The sequence below is a fragment of the Cygnus atratus genome, chromosome 1, assembly GCF_013377495.2.
Source record: "Cygnus atratus isolate AKBS03 ecotype Queensland, Australia chromosome 1, CAtr_DNAZoo_HiC_assembly, whole genome shotgun sequence".
Classification (NCBI taxonomy): Eukaryota; Metazoa; Chordata; class Aves; order Anseriformes; family Anatidae; genus Cygnus; species Cygnus atratus.
The window spans coordinates 96,887,125-96,900,606 of NC_066362.1; the positions used below are offsets into that span (position 1 = coordinate 96,887,125).

Genomic DNA, 13,482 nt, shown 5'->3' on the forward strand with positions numbered 1-13,482 from the left:
ACTGCCAAACTGTAGGCATGCTCCCTGTTGGACCAACACCATGGTATTGCTAATAGCAAAATTAGTTGGTTACCACCCTTTTGTTATCTTTGTGAAGTAGCTATCAAAAAGGTGACATCATAGTGTCAACACTACTGATTGATTGGCATTGTGAAAAGTAGTGCCTGGGATACGGTTTGCTCTAGCAAGAGATAAATGAAATTGCAGAGGATCATCTTCAACACCATCCTGCACACTGAGATCAGAGAGATAGGAAGACTGCACTTAGCCACTCTAATTTGAAAGTTGCCACAGAGGAAGTGAGCAAAGATCAGATAGACTCTAGCCATCCAGGAACTAGATTATCCACCTCCTCTAAAAAGAGGCTTTGTTATCCTTCTGCATCATTTACCAAACCTGGAGAAAATGGGGGTGAGAAACGTAAGTGGTAACAGAAACACGAGGTGTAGTGGTAGTGTTATCATGAATAGAGCAACAAATTAGTATTGTCATGACAGAAATTGAGATACAACTAATAGTGTCCAAATCTCTCATTGGTTTGGTAGCCAAAAAAATCCACGTAAGGTTGAAAGAAATCAGATATCACGTGCACAAGCGGAGCAAAGCAACAGTGTCACTGTTGCATGAGATGGGTACAAGTTGCCACTAAATTATGTCTTCACAAGAAAATAAAGCCTTTCCTTAAAAAAAAAAATACAAAAAAACAAAAAGCACAGAATCATTGTGAAGGTCATTTAGATGATATAAACAAATGACAGCATCTTGACTGTGTACAGTAAGGAAGTTCACTGAAGTATCACTGAGCTCAGGCTTAGCAGTTTCAAGAGAGACAAAGATCAGCTAAGGAAAGCAGGACTCGCCTTGGCTCTCCCTTCTGGAGGAATGCCTAACATATATTCTTTGGTTACCACAACAAAGAAACCACTCAAGAATATTTTGATATTGTTATTTAAGTTGACAGTTATGAATGACCATCAAAAGCAGTCTACTCAGGCACAACCGGAAAACTCCAGCTGAAGCTATCAGTCAGTGATTTTAGTGGTATGATGTTCAGTCACTTCTATTGCAGCTGAGAAAACGAGGAAGGGAACATCAAACAACTCAAATATAACTGAGAATATTCGTTTTTGGAGAAATTCCACCTTTGCAGACTCTTCACTGAAGATGAGGTGATAGTGAGCTGCAAGGGGGGGAAACAAACAAGAGGTGCATGAAAAGGATTTCCAGGAACAGTATGTAATAGTTTACTATGGTATTTTTACAATCAGCACCATTTGCTAAAATTGTTGAAGAAAATCTTCCACAACACCCTTTTGGTCCTTAATTCCAACTGTTATCAGGAATATTGAAGACTTTCATGCCAATGCTGCTCACCTATCTACACAAGAATGACAGCGGAAATATTTTACTGTCCCCTTTTTCACACTGTGCAGATGCAAATACTTTGTAATTTGGAGGTCAGATGATTACCAAAACATGCAATCACGTAACCAAAGCCTACTCTTGCCTGTCAATCTAGGCATCCTCTATAGAGGTGGAGTAATCTGAAGTGTAAGAAGAGAGTAAAGGAGAAGGACAACTCATCTACTATGAGAGCAGATTACCCCCCACCCACACCAACAGGTCCAAGATTTGGCCACACCTCTCATTTGTAAGGTAAGTCCTGGGGGAGAAGGGAAACTGAAATTCATAAATAGCATGAACAGATTCTAATACTTCATAATACTCAATCGTCCCTTATAACCTCTGAAAAAGTGATAAGCAAGATCTTCTGTACACTGTAGGTAACAGAGGGAACCTACACAGGTGGTGAGTCAGAATGTTCAAGGCAGAACAGTGAATTCCCATTCACATTTCAATTTTTAATTATGTCTAAGTTTCTCAATAAACATCTTTTTCTTCCTGAAATTCAGCATGACTAGATCACTTGTCAGAGGAAAATGCTTCTGTAGGAAAATTATATGTCATTTGGAAAACATTTGTATAAGTCTCATAAAAGTAACAAAAGTATTTTTCTAGTTTCTTTAAAATCTTCAAATGTTTCTCACAGAACAGAAAGAACCAAGCCACCCTATGTCTGTAAATTCCACGTTTGTTTCATGTTTTCTCTCAAGGAAGATCTATGCAAGATTAATTCCTGGAAGGACAGCAAAGCCCTTTCTACATTTAGAAAATTGATGTAATTACATTGATAGCAACTTCAATGTAGACAGTGCTTCACTTAACTTTGGAAATCATGGAAGCTCTCCAACAGGTTTACGGACTCGCTGGAAGTCATGTGGAGTACATAACCTCAGAAATCGAGTCCTTATGCTAATTAGTAAAACAGGAACATTAACTCGTTTTTTCTTGTGCTTGTCAGACAGTATTCCAGGACTACAGATGGAAATGAAGAATTTGCTACTCCAATCTTGGGCAAACAGCTTACCTGTTGTTACATCTTTCTTCAGTCCTGTGTTCTGAGCCCAGAGGGAAGGCAAAAAGGAAGGATGAATTGAGAGAATTGATGGTGGCTTCTCAAAGTATCCCATCAATGTCAGATTCAAACCTCCTGATGTCATTAGAAGTGGAGCAGTTTGTCGTCATTTTTCTCCTGTTTTTATTACCCTTGCGATCCTGCAAAATAAAGTGAAATTACAAGTCAGGGGGGCTCTTCCCTCTTTTTTGTTGCTTGTCATCCTACTTGAGTCTTCTGCTTCACTGCTGAGGAACTGTCACCTTGTATAGCATCCACAGGTTCTCTGGCAATCCAAGCCAAAAAAAGTGAAAAAAATTATCCAAGAAGCAGATAAAAAGTGGTAAGCGAATAGGAAAAAAAAAAAAGGAAGAAACAAGGTTGGGATAGTTGCAGTTTTTTGTGTGCTCTGGAAATATCAGTAATGATGAAGAGGCAAAAAATTGCTTTGAAGACCTCTATGATCCTTTCCCTATTCTCTGTCACCCTGGAAATGACCTGTGTACATTGGAGTTCCTTTCTCTCTCTCCCCCCTGCCCCATTCTTCTCTTTCTTCTTCCCAGGACTTAAAAGATGTGGTAACCTTTGTGCTTTTTATTGTGCAGCCAGGAAATAAAATTCCACTCAGTTAAGCCACATTGTAAACAGAAATGGAGCCGTCAGCTCAGGTAGATTTAGAGTACAGAAACTCAAATTCCAAGCCAGACAACCTCTAAACAGTGCCATGATTTGAAGAACTGCTTTACTGTCCTTTACCTGCCCTGGCAGGTACTACAAAGTAGTAACATGCAGCTATTATAACTAATAAGAAAACAAGAACCCAGATTCCATTTCTTCCACTATCATGTTTAGAGGGAATACTTGATTCCTCAGCTCAGAGGAATGGTCAAAGGTCTACTTCTGACTACAGTTTCACTGGAACATCTTGAGTGCGGAGCAGAGACAAGAGGTCAATCACATCAGATCCTCACCACCACACATTAAGGCAGTTTTTGTTTTGAACAGAAAATTGGAAACCACATCTCTGATGATTTTGGGAAGGTTGAGTTGTACAGGGACTTCTAGGCTAATCAAGAAATTGCTCTTGAATTTGTGGCTCTAGCACAACCAAAAGCATTTTAAAATTATAGACATGCTGGTTATAGGGAGGACCACAATTAAGTTGAAGTTCTAAGCCTACGTGGTAAGGAATCAGGGTGAATATTAGGAAAAAAAGGACTAGGGTTCACTGGAGAAGAGCTTTCAGTTCATTGTTTGGCAAACAGAGGAGCAGATCTTGTATTTCGACTAAAAAGTATGACCAATTTCAGGTGATCAGTTGATTTACCAGAAGATCCAGAAAGGTAAGTCCCCTGCCACCTGAGGTCTGCTATCCCATGACCCTTCAATGTGAGGAGAATATTTCCAACATCTTCAAAATGCTTTGACGTGGTTCTGAGAACCTGGGACTCCTCTCACTGGATCTTCAAGGAGACATTTACTGGATCTCCTGTGTAGAGACAGGGCTTCCCCTTGCATACTATACCTCTACTCTAGAGATAGTTATGCTGCCTGGCTTGAGTGATATCCATCATTTGAACATTCCCAGCTTAGAGGAGGTTTCTGTTTTGCAGATTCAGTGCTGGTACAGTGAGAGAAGTACTATTCCTGGGCAGTTTCAGCCAGGCCATAAATCTTTTGTCACAGATCAAGTCAAACTGGTATTAAATCTCAAAGTCTGTAAAACACAATGCCAGATTAAGCCCTTGGAAAAGGAAGTACAATTCCAGTGACTGCCAACACCTGTTTGCATGAGGTTTTATCTCTTTCTTACTTACTATCCCCAATACCAGTGCCCTGTCTGCTTTAATTGTTCCTGAATTAAGTGTTGCTCTAAAAAAGAGGGCATCAGACTAGAGATGGCCAGGAAATGCTATCCACAAATTATTCTCATATTGCCAAAAATTTTTCACTCCACACTGTGTATAATACAGCTGGAGTCAGGACAGGCTCAGGACAAAGCCATTTTGTCTGCATAACTATTCTTCCTTTAGCACTTTCTGCCAACACCTCTGTGGTCATATTCTGTCTGCCTAGCTTGTCTTAGATCATCCATGGGGTATTATGAGAGCAGCCCCCCATCAACACACCAGAAAGAATTCAGCACTCCCAGCCTCTTCAGCACCCCTGGAAGTGTGGATGGTTCCTGTCCTCCATTTCCCTCTATGGATCCAATTTCGTGAGCACGTGTGCCACAAAGCAACAAACGATCCACATCACCACACTCAAGCCACATCTCCAATTGTTGTACTCATGTACGCTGTCTACTAAAACCTCTTTGGACCACAAAGGGCATCTAGATGTGGTCAGTGGAGTGCTGGCAGAGTGAAGCCAAGCAGATGGTCTCAGCAAGCATTACGGCTTTTACATATACTGTGGAGTTCCCCACTTCTAGAGCTGCAAGAGCCAGACAGGCCAGACACCTTAGTATAAATCCCCCACTAGGCATACGTGAGCCTGCTTAGCTTCTGAGTCAGTCAGCAATGAGTCATTGCCCACTGGGGGAGAAAAAACAAGACCTGTCAAAGTTATTTTTCAAAAACAAGAAAGAATGATTCAAGCATAACAAATAGGTAGGCATTTGGCTAGACGGGGGAGGTCCTTGTTCCTGCATTTCCCATCTCCCACATCCCAGGTGAGCACTCCAGCAGGCCTACACAACCAACTTTTCTCCTCACTCAATGATTATGGGGACAGCTAATACAAAGTAGAATAGATCCCTCAGGCAACACTAAGAAAGAGCTTCAAGTAGCAAAAAAAACTGAGAAAAGCCATAGTTGTTGGGAACAGAGGAAGACAGGGGCTTTTATGTATCTTCCAGTTTACTTGGTAAAACCCTTGGCCACCATGCTATTTGGTGCTCAGGTCCTGCTGGCCTCTTTCATCACGTATTCCCAGCTGAGACCAAAAACTCTTTCCAACCACAAGTAATACTAAAACCAATCAGTTCATTCCAGTATATATAAGAAAAATCTGACAAGACTGTCAGGAATTTCCCCATTGAGCTTCTGTGAAAGATGCTTCAAGAAATATCATTAGTACAAATATAAACACCAGGCATCCAGGCTACAGGTCAGCAAGAGTTAGATATAAAAGAGTCTGACCTTGTTTTTCAGTCTCCATATGCCATACTCATTTGCTGTGGAAGCATTCAAACAAGCCAACAGTTCCTTTTCATTTAATCTCTTTTGCCAAATCATAAATCTTTCAGACAGCTCAACTGGAATTATTCATACACAAATGATCAGCTACTGGAATGTTCCCCCCCCCCCCCAGTTGTTTCTCTCCTTCAGATTCATTGGGTATTAGACACCCCCTCATAGTGCCCATAAGATGCAGCCTGTCCTTTTTGATGGTATAGGAAGGCAAAATCTACCTTTTAGCCTCAGATGAGGGCATAAAGGTTTTGGTATGCACAAAGGAAAAAAATGTTCACTATTCTATGGAATCATGTAGAAGTAATATTTTTCCCCCCCCCTTTTTAAAGCAAGTTACTTTGGAAATCAATTATGGTATGGACATCTGAGTGTCAAAAATTGCTGGGCTGATGGGAGGGTCAACATTATCAAAAAAACTCTGGGACTTGGTAATCAACAGAAGCATGAGAGGCAAAACATCTAGAGCATGGTCCAGGTAGCAGGGCAAGAATTTAATATTTTCATCTGTTGATATATGTGGATCGAATTTTTAATAAAAAACTTTGTAACACCTTCACTACTAAAAGAAAACAAGACGTATGCAGCTGAGAAGCCACAACTTTTAGAAAGCTTAAGAGGAAACAAGCTTTCTTGATCTTGAAAATCATTTGACCAGGAAAGTTTCTTCCTGCTCAGTGTCTTTCATAGCAACTCTCAGAATATCAAAGACAGACTACCAGTTATCATTTGACTAAGGTCATTATTAAAGTTTGATTATTAAACCAGAGGACAGATTAAGGCCAGTTGAGTTTACAGCTAACAGGGTTTGTAACAAACACGACTGCTGTAATCATAGGCAGCCCTGACACCCAACCATGTATGAGTGAAACAGACACCAGCATTCCTGAAGTCATGAGGAAACATAGCAGGAAAGCATTCCAAAAAACAACCCTTTTCCTGGCTCTAGCTAGTCCCTATAGATACTTATCCAACTTCTTTTGTGAAGAAACCTTCAAAAGCTGAAATTCTATGCCCTTCGTAGGCAATCTATTCTAGTACTTAGTTATTCCTATGGCTAGAAAGTTTTTCCTAATGTTTAGTCTACATCCTCTTGCTGCAATTTAAGCCCATTACTTCCCATTGTATCCTCAGTGGACATGGGTAGCGTTCTATTATCTCCTCAGATGCAGAAGGTCTAACAGCAAATTCAGCTTCCCTCACTGCCAGGCCTGGGCCTTAATTACAAGATGATTTCAACTCTCACAGCTCATGTTTGTATATACACTATGCATATTTATGGCACATACCAAAGATGACTGCTTTCAATGGATTGCTGTGAGGATTTTGTTGTGGTAGAGAAAACAAATTGCTATTGCTGGCATTAAAGCACAAGAAGCATTTTTCACGCACCCTCATAAATACGTATTCCATACACATATATTTACTTTTCCCCTTAAAAGCTATATTGTGTACATTGCCTGACAGATCTGAGGGCAACCTAGTGCTACGACAAGTGTGCTCAGTCCATATCTGCATGCAAGCACCTAAGCATGCACACACACAAAGGCATATGAATGCTTATAGATCTGTGGCGCAGACTCACAGATGGTATAAATCAGTGTCGTCCCTACTCAGCCTAACTCCTGTTCAAGTCAGCCATAAGGTATGAACAGACACGTATGCAGCTCCCCATGTCTACACAGCCATATGGTCAGCATACCCATGCGGATGTGCATTGCACACCTTCCTGGCCTGATGGATGCTGCAGTACAGCTGCCAGCCTGGCCACCCAAAGCACGAGCTTCGATACCATCGAGTTCCCATCAACAGAAGACTCTGGCTCAGGCACGAGAGGAAAGACTGAGCAGCACCATATAGTGCAGCAGAACCCTGTTGAACCAATTAGGGTTAACACATTTCTGGTTAATGAGAGGTGCCGGTCATGATTGTAAATTAATATTTTCCAGTGGCTACCCATGCACTCAAGTGTCAGTATTGATCAAACTTACCTCTGCCCAGTTAATGCTGATGGATTCAACAGCAACATACGCCTGCTCATCTGTTACCCAATTAAGATAAGCCCTCGACTCATCCTAATAGCTGTATTTATTGTCATCAGGAATATTGATATATCTCTGTGCTAACTGCAAGCCAACATACATGCAAGCACACGCAAAGGATGTGATGTTACTCTGGGAATTGTCCTGGGCTCAAGACACATTGAGAAAGCACTTTGTCAGCCTTCATGCTGTTTTGTCCAGAGAGGCAATATTTTCTATGGGGAAAGCAAAAGTAAAGGATACTCCTTTCTCTAGTCTTCCTAGGCTAGATTTTTTTCCCCCTGCAGAGAATAAGTGCAGAAAGCTCCACAAATAAACTGCTTGGCTCTTAAAAGACTAAAGCAAATGAAAGCCTCCTGTTGCATAGGGAGTCCAGCATGCGAGAAATGCTGGGCATGTAAGGAAAATGCCTATGGGAAGAACCAAATAAGGATTAATGAGCATCTCTTTATATGGTTTTCCACATTGCTAGCCTGACTCTGAATCAGAAGCTGCTGGGTAGCTAATGGGCCTTGGGTAAGGGACATGACAGCAGCTGTCTGTATAAAGCAAACAAAAAAAAGATTGTAGCAAAATTTAACATTTTCCTTGCAGTCCTGAAGGGAAGTCAGAGGAGTCCTGAAATGTCCACACATAATTTAGTGAGCAGCTGTCCCTTCCTGGAAAGGCACAGACCCCTGCCCATACCAAATGGGGTATTAAGTATAGGCAGAGATCAGGACTCCATTTCCTCAGGAAAATGTCGTTCTCAACTAAAACAGAAGTGAGAGCTCAGAGGAGGCCAGTTCATCTCCACAGCCAGAATGTAGCACTGCCAATCCCAGCCAGAGCACCCATCCTGTGCAGCGGAGACTGCATGCTGTGGTATATAAAGCTGAACTGGAAAAGAGCTGTGGATGCAATGCTTAACACTTAACAAGTTATAAAGCAGTTAACACAGGCCTCTGCGCGTCTTCATTAAGAATCCCTTTTCCCTGCCATCTGAGCACAAACGAGACAGCACCATCTGACTTGTGCAGAGGCTGCATTTGGTCCCAGGGAGTTAGCTGGGACCTCAAGTCATCAGTGAAAACCTGTCTGGTGTTTTTCACAGATTGTAGCCTCAATCATTCTTCCAATTTGACAGATGCCCCCAAGACATCTTGTAGGCCTGAAAGCATCCTATTAGACCACAGTTAATGGCAACTCACACTGAGCGACCAAAGTTTGAACGGGATTTTGCAAATGGACCCTTTTAGCCCACCAGAGGTAGAACTCACAAGCCTGCTGCCACACAGCAATTGCAGAGCTGTTGCTGCTGCTGCTTCTGTCCAATCTGTCCTTTAGATAAGTGAAGGACACCTATCTCCAGGGCTCTCCACTTAGTACTTTTCTCCATTCACTAAATTAAGAAGTGAGCAATTGACAATACACCTTATTAAATGACTCCCCCCTTAATCCCCCTACCACCATGGCCATGTTTTAACAGCCACAGACACTTTGCTGGTGTCTTTTTAATTTGATTTAACTAAAAAAATAACACACAAAGCCATTTTGGCCTTGTGCCACTCAATGTACTGCTATAGAGTAGGCATGAGTTATGGGGCAATATTTCACACCCTGTTGTGTCTTATTACTTAACTAATAACAATATTTACCCAGGGTTTTCCCCGAGCAACTCAGACAGGTTTAAAAGAAATCTTGATTAAAGAATGACAGCCAAAGTATTGGATGTTAAGTATAAATAAGAGTAATGTGAAGAGTGTGGAAGAGTTTACTGTTGCATCCTGGTAGTTTGCAGTAAATCAGAGTAATATGAAAGTTTCTTCTTCAGCTGGCCTCCCCAGTTGCCAGCTCTCCTGGCAGAGCATGTAGAGTAGAGAGCTTCCAATCTTCTCACTTGCACTGACAAGTGCAACTGTTGTAGGCTGCAGCTGCAACATGCAGCAGCAGCCTTTGCCTGCCTGCCAGAGACCGAACCTTCTGCCCTAAGCCCTTAACCACTAGAGCTAAAAGAATAATTAGCCACCCCTCACCTTTTCTGAGGCTAATCACTGAGAATTATCTTGTGGCAAACTAGTTAGTGCATCACAACCTTCTTTTTCCACCAACTCCCTGCCACTCATCGGTTTGTAGTTAGAAATGTGTTTGTGTGATACAAAGCAACATCTCTCAATGTATTATCTCTGGAACTCACTGCTGAGGCAGACAAAGCCAAGGACTATGCAAATTACAGAGGGAGTGAATGTCACAAGTAAAAGCACCTCTGTTCAGGTTAGAGAAGATATGACATTCTCTTTCACCAGTTAAGCAGCATCTGCCTCTTCAGTAGATTATTCCATGTTCCTGCACTTTGTAATTTCTGCCGAAATAGTCTGTGTTGCCCTCTGTTCAAGGCAGGATACAGAGCTATCAAAGTCCTTGTCTCACTTCCTTTGGTAATTCTCCAGCTGACTCAGGGACTTAAGTTACACATACATTCAGCTAAGAAAAGCACTGCAGATTCCTTCCAACTCAACCGTACTCAGAAAACTATTCTAATCCTGTAAGTAAAAGCTCTTGTCAAAAGCACCTAAATACATTCAAATTTATGTTTAAGTTGCTATTTTTCTGACTGCCTCAGATTACTTGCCCACTGGAAGTAGGGGAAAAAACACCACCTTTCTCTGCAGCTTCTTGTTTTCCCATGGAGTCCTCCCTTCCACAAGCTTATCAGCCTCTGATATGACCCTCCTCTAAGAGTGGCTAAAATCACAGCCCTAGCAGGGATGTACGCAAGCCAGGGCTGAGCACTCTAAGTGATGTAATCTCTGTAGAATTGCTTTAGTTAATGGATGGGCAAAATCCTGCAGTTGTTACTCAGGCAAAACATCATTCCAGGATGCTGAAAATTTTGAACAAATCAAGTGTTTAGAGTTTGGTCCAATGGTAGTAATTTTGGGGCAGGCACCTTAAGAAGTGTGAACCTCCACTGATGAGGTGCTGCGACACAAGATGCTCTCATGATCCCATCCCACATCATCTCTGCAACAGTCTGTCACTGGCTACACTCCTTAGCCAGCAACTACAACAGGCGGTGGCTGAGAAGTGAAGCAACATTTACCTCTTCCTTCGAGGCTCTGCAGAGCTTCTCTCTTCATCCTTCAGTATGTCAGTGTTCTCCCACCTTGCTCCCCACATTGGAAAGCGTAGGTTTGAAATACTTGTTCCTTTCCAATAAAGGTTCTCCTGCAGCTTTACAGGTCCCTATGGGTAAATATCTGGGCACTATTTACCATTGCAACATCTGTCTGATTTTTGTACTCGAGCTAGATCTACTAGGGAAGGTGGCAGCAGTACGAGGGCAAGAAGACACTGAGATCCTCTCTTCCCTCCTCACCAGCAGGGAAAGGAGCTCTATGAGCCAAGCAAAGTGTTGTGTGGAGGTGGTACTGATGAGTAACTATGGCAGCAGGGAATAAGACTCCAAATCTTATTGAGGATACTAGTCCCAGCCAAGGGAACTTTTTTTTAATACTGACATCAACTGCATTTGCAGCAAGTTTTACCCCATCTTACCACTTACTCCCCCTCTAGCCCCACTCACCTTCCCATACATACTCCCAGCTGTACTCAGCCCAACTTTCCTTTCCCCAGCTCTGTACTCCTTCAGGTCCTACCCAGCCTCTCCCCAGCCCTGTTTTCCCTACAGAAGCACCTGTAAGCCTCACTAGCCTCCACTTCCTACAGCTCTGTCAGTTCTGGTTGGAAATGGAGACCCCAGTGATTCAAAGCAGGCTTGTTATTAGCTCTGCCAGCTGTTTCATCACCCTGCCTCCAAGCATGCCAACCAGAAAGGCCTTTGTTCTCCAGGACACCCTTCCCAGCTGATTCTGACTAGGTGGCTTATCACGCAGAAGCAGCAGCTTTCACCCTGGCAGCTTATTTCTACACCCCAATCCTTCTGTGCTAGGAAAAAAGAGCCTTTACCCTCCTCTTCTGGACCCCTACTATTTGTCTTTCATTTCTTTCCTAAAGGGTGGAGTGAATTGTACCATCTCTTTTGGCTCAACTGCTTCTGCCAGGCATTTTGTATCACCCTACAGCAGACAGAGCTTGGAAGGAAAGAAGAAATGGCCTTGGGATAAGAGATCACATCCTTGTGAGTTACCTTACAGCCAGGGGGCTAAAAAACCCTTCCAAAAAAAAGGATATGTGGCAGACAGTACAGCTCTCTATTAAGAAAAATAGGGATTCTGCTTTAAATGCAAAAATTCAGGATGATAGAAGTTCCCTGTCCCCCATCACCACTGTACATACCCTTAATACCTTGGGTCTATTATGCGTAAGTAGTTTAAATGGGTTCATCAGAGATAAAACACCCAGACTTCAGCCCACAAACAACACCAACTGCTAGTATCTGGAGTTAATAGGATAAATATCACAGAACATGGGAGGCAGGAAAAAAAAAAAAACAATGCCCCAAACTACAATTCCCATCAGCCCTTGTAGCACCTCAAGCCACCACTATGAAAATTGTGATTATTGCAACCTTTTAATCCAACACAAAACAGATATCTAAACCAGAGGAAGGTCATTTCCATTTTGTCTTAGCCTGAGGAATTAGCACTTGAGGATGGCTAGCAAGGACTATATATCACATTCATCTCATTTTCCAGTGGCACAACCTTAATTTTGAAAGCACTTGCCTTCCATTCACCAATGATCTTATACTTCTCCTGTTGACAGTCACCTGTCCAGACTTCTCACTTTCTCTCTGCTGCTGGATTTCTTCTTCCAAATTCACTCTTCCAGTGTAGGTCAACATCAACATTATATGATACGACTGGGAGAAGAAAGCTAAACACTCAGAAAGGGAAGAACCTTTAGGTGATAGACCTAGAGAGGAAAGCCAGATCCTTAATACCAGGGGGATCAAGTGGCAGAACGCATCTCTCCTCTGGATGTACAGCACGAGCTGCATTTGGAAACACCTGCGGAGGCAGTGGAGACCCCTGAAGCCCACAGGACTGAGGATGGAGGGGAATGATGGGTGTTTCAAATTCAGTGACAAGCTCTATGTAGAGAAACATGACTCCGTTAATAACACTCTTCTACAGCCTCCTACTTTTCCCCACCCATTCACTTAGCCTCCTATTTCTTCATGTGAAATACATTTCAGCATCATGTCACCTCTCAACCACTTACGTAAATTCTACATCCTTCCTTCCCAGCACCCTAACTCACCTCTGACTCCACTTGTCCAGCTTTACACACCTTGGCAGGAACACTAGTGTACCTGTGCTTGCTTCCATGCAACAAGCCCCATTTTCTTACCGTCTGTCCTTCCTAACCTTTTGCAGTCAGAGATGCTGCAGACTATTTCATAAAAACTACCTCCCTTGTGCCGAGACACAATACCTGCCAGATATGACATCTTTGTACTGTGTTACTGCTCTATCCCCAGTACAAAAGTCTTTAAAGCCGAGGCCATAACTGTAGTGCCATTTCTGTTTTAAGACATGTTATTGGGAGTCCTGCAAGTACAGGCCTCCAGTTCCAGTAAAGACAATGTCCATCCTTGCACACAAATTAAATAGACTTCTAGTGAGAAAAATACTGACTTCAGATTCAGGAAGTGGTGTTGTGCTAGAAATGTCACTCTAGGGAAGAGCACATTTCTGTGTGCAGTCTCACTGTAATAGAAGACTCACCTCTGAGAGCAACACAGTCAACAAGTTCTGCAAGAAAATGGAAAACATTCCAGTTTTATAGCTTTGCATACTATTCCTGAGAAGCTACATACAGTGTATAAGACAAACTCATATGTCAA

General features: G+C 42.3%; 1 protein-coding gene across 1 annotated transcript in view; it reads right to left on the reverse strand.

Moving 5' to 3' along the window:
• The window catches only part of LSAMP (limbic system associated membrane protein), a 999,481-nt gene extending 991,784 nt beyond the window's left edge, over positions 1-7,697 (reverse strand). Inside the window, exons 1-2 of the mRNA XM_035540485.2 lie at positions 7,641-7,697; positions 2,429-2,616 (exon numbers count right to left, since the gene is read on the reverse strand). Of these exons, the coding sequence (XP_035396378.1) occupies positions 2,429-2,561 (133 nt within the window). The 5' untranslated portion in view covers positions 2,562-2,616; positions 7,641-7,697. The remainder of the gene's footprint in view (positions 1-2,428; positions 2,617-7,640) is intronic.
• Positions 7,698-13,482: the final 5,785 nt, after the last annotated feature.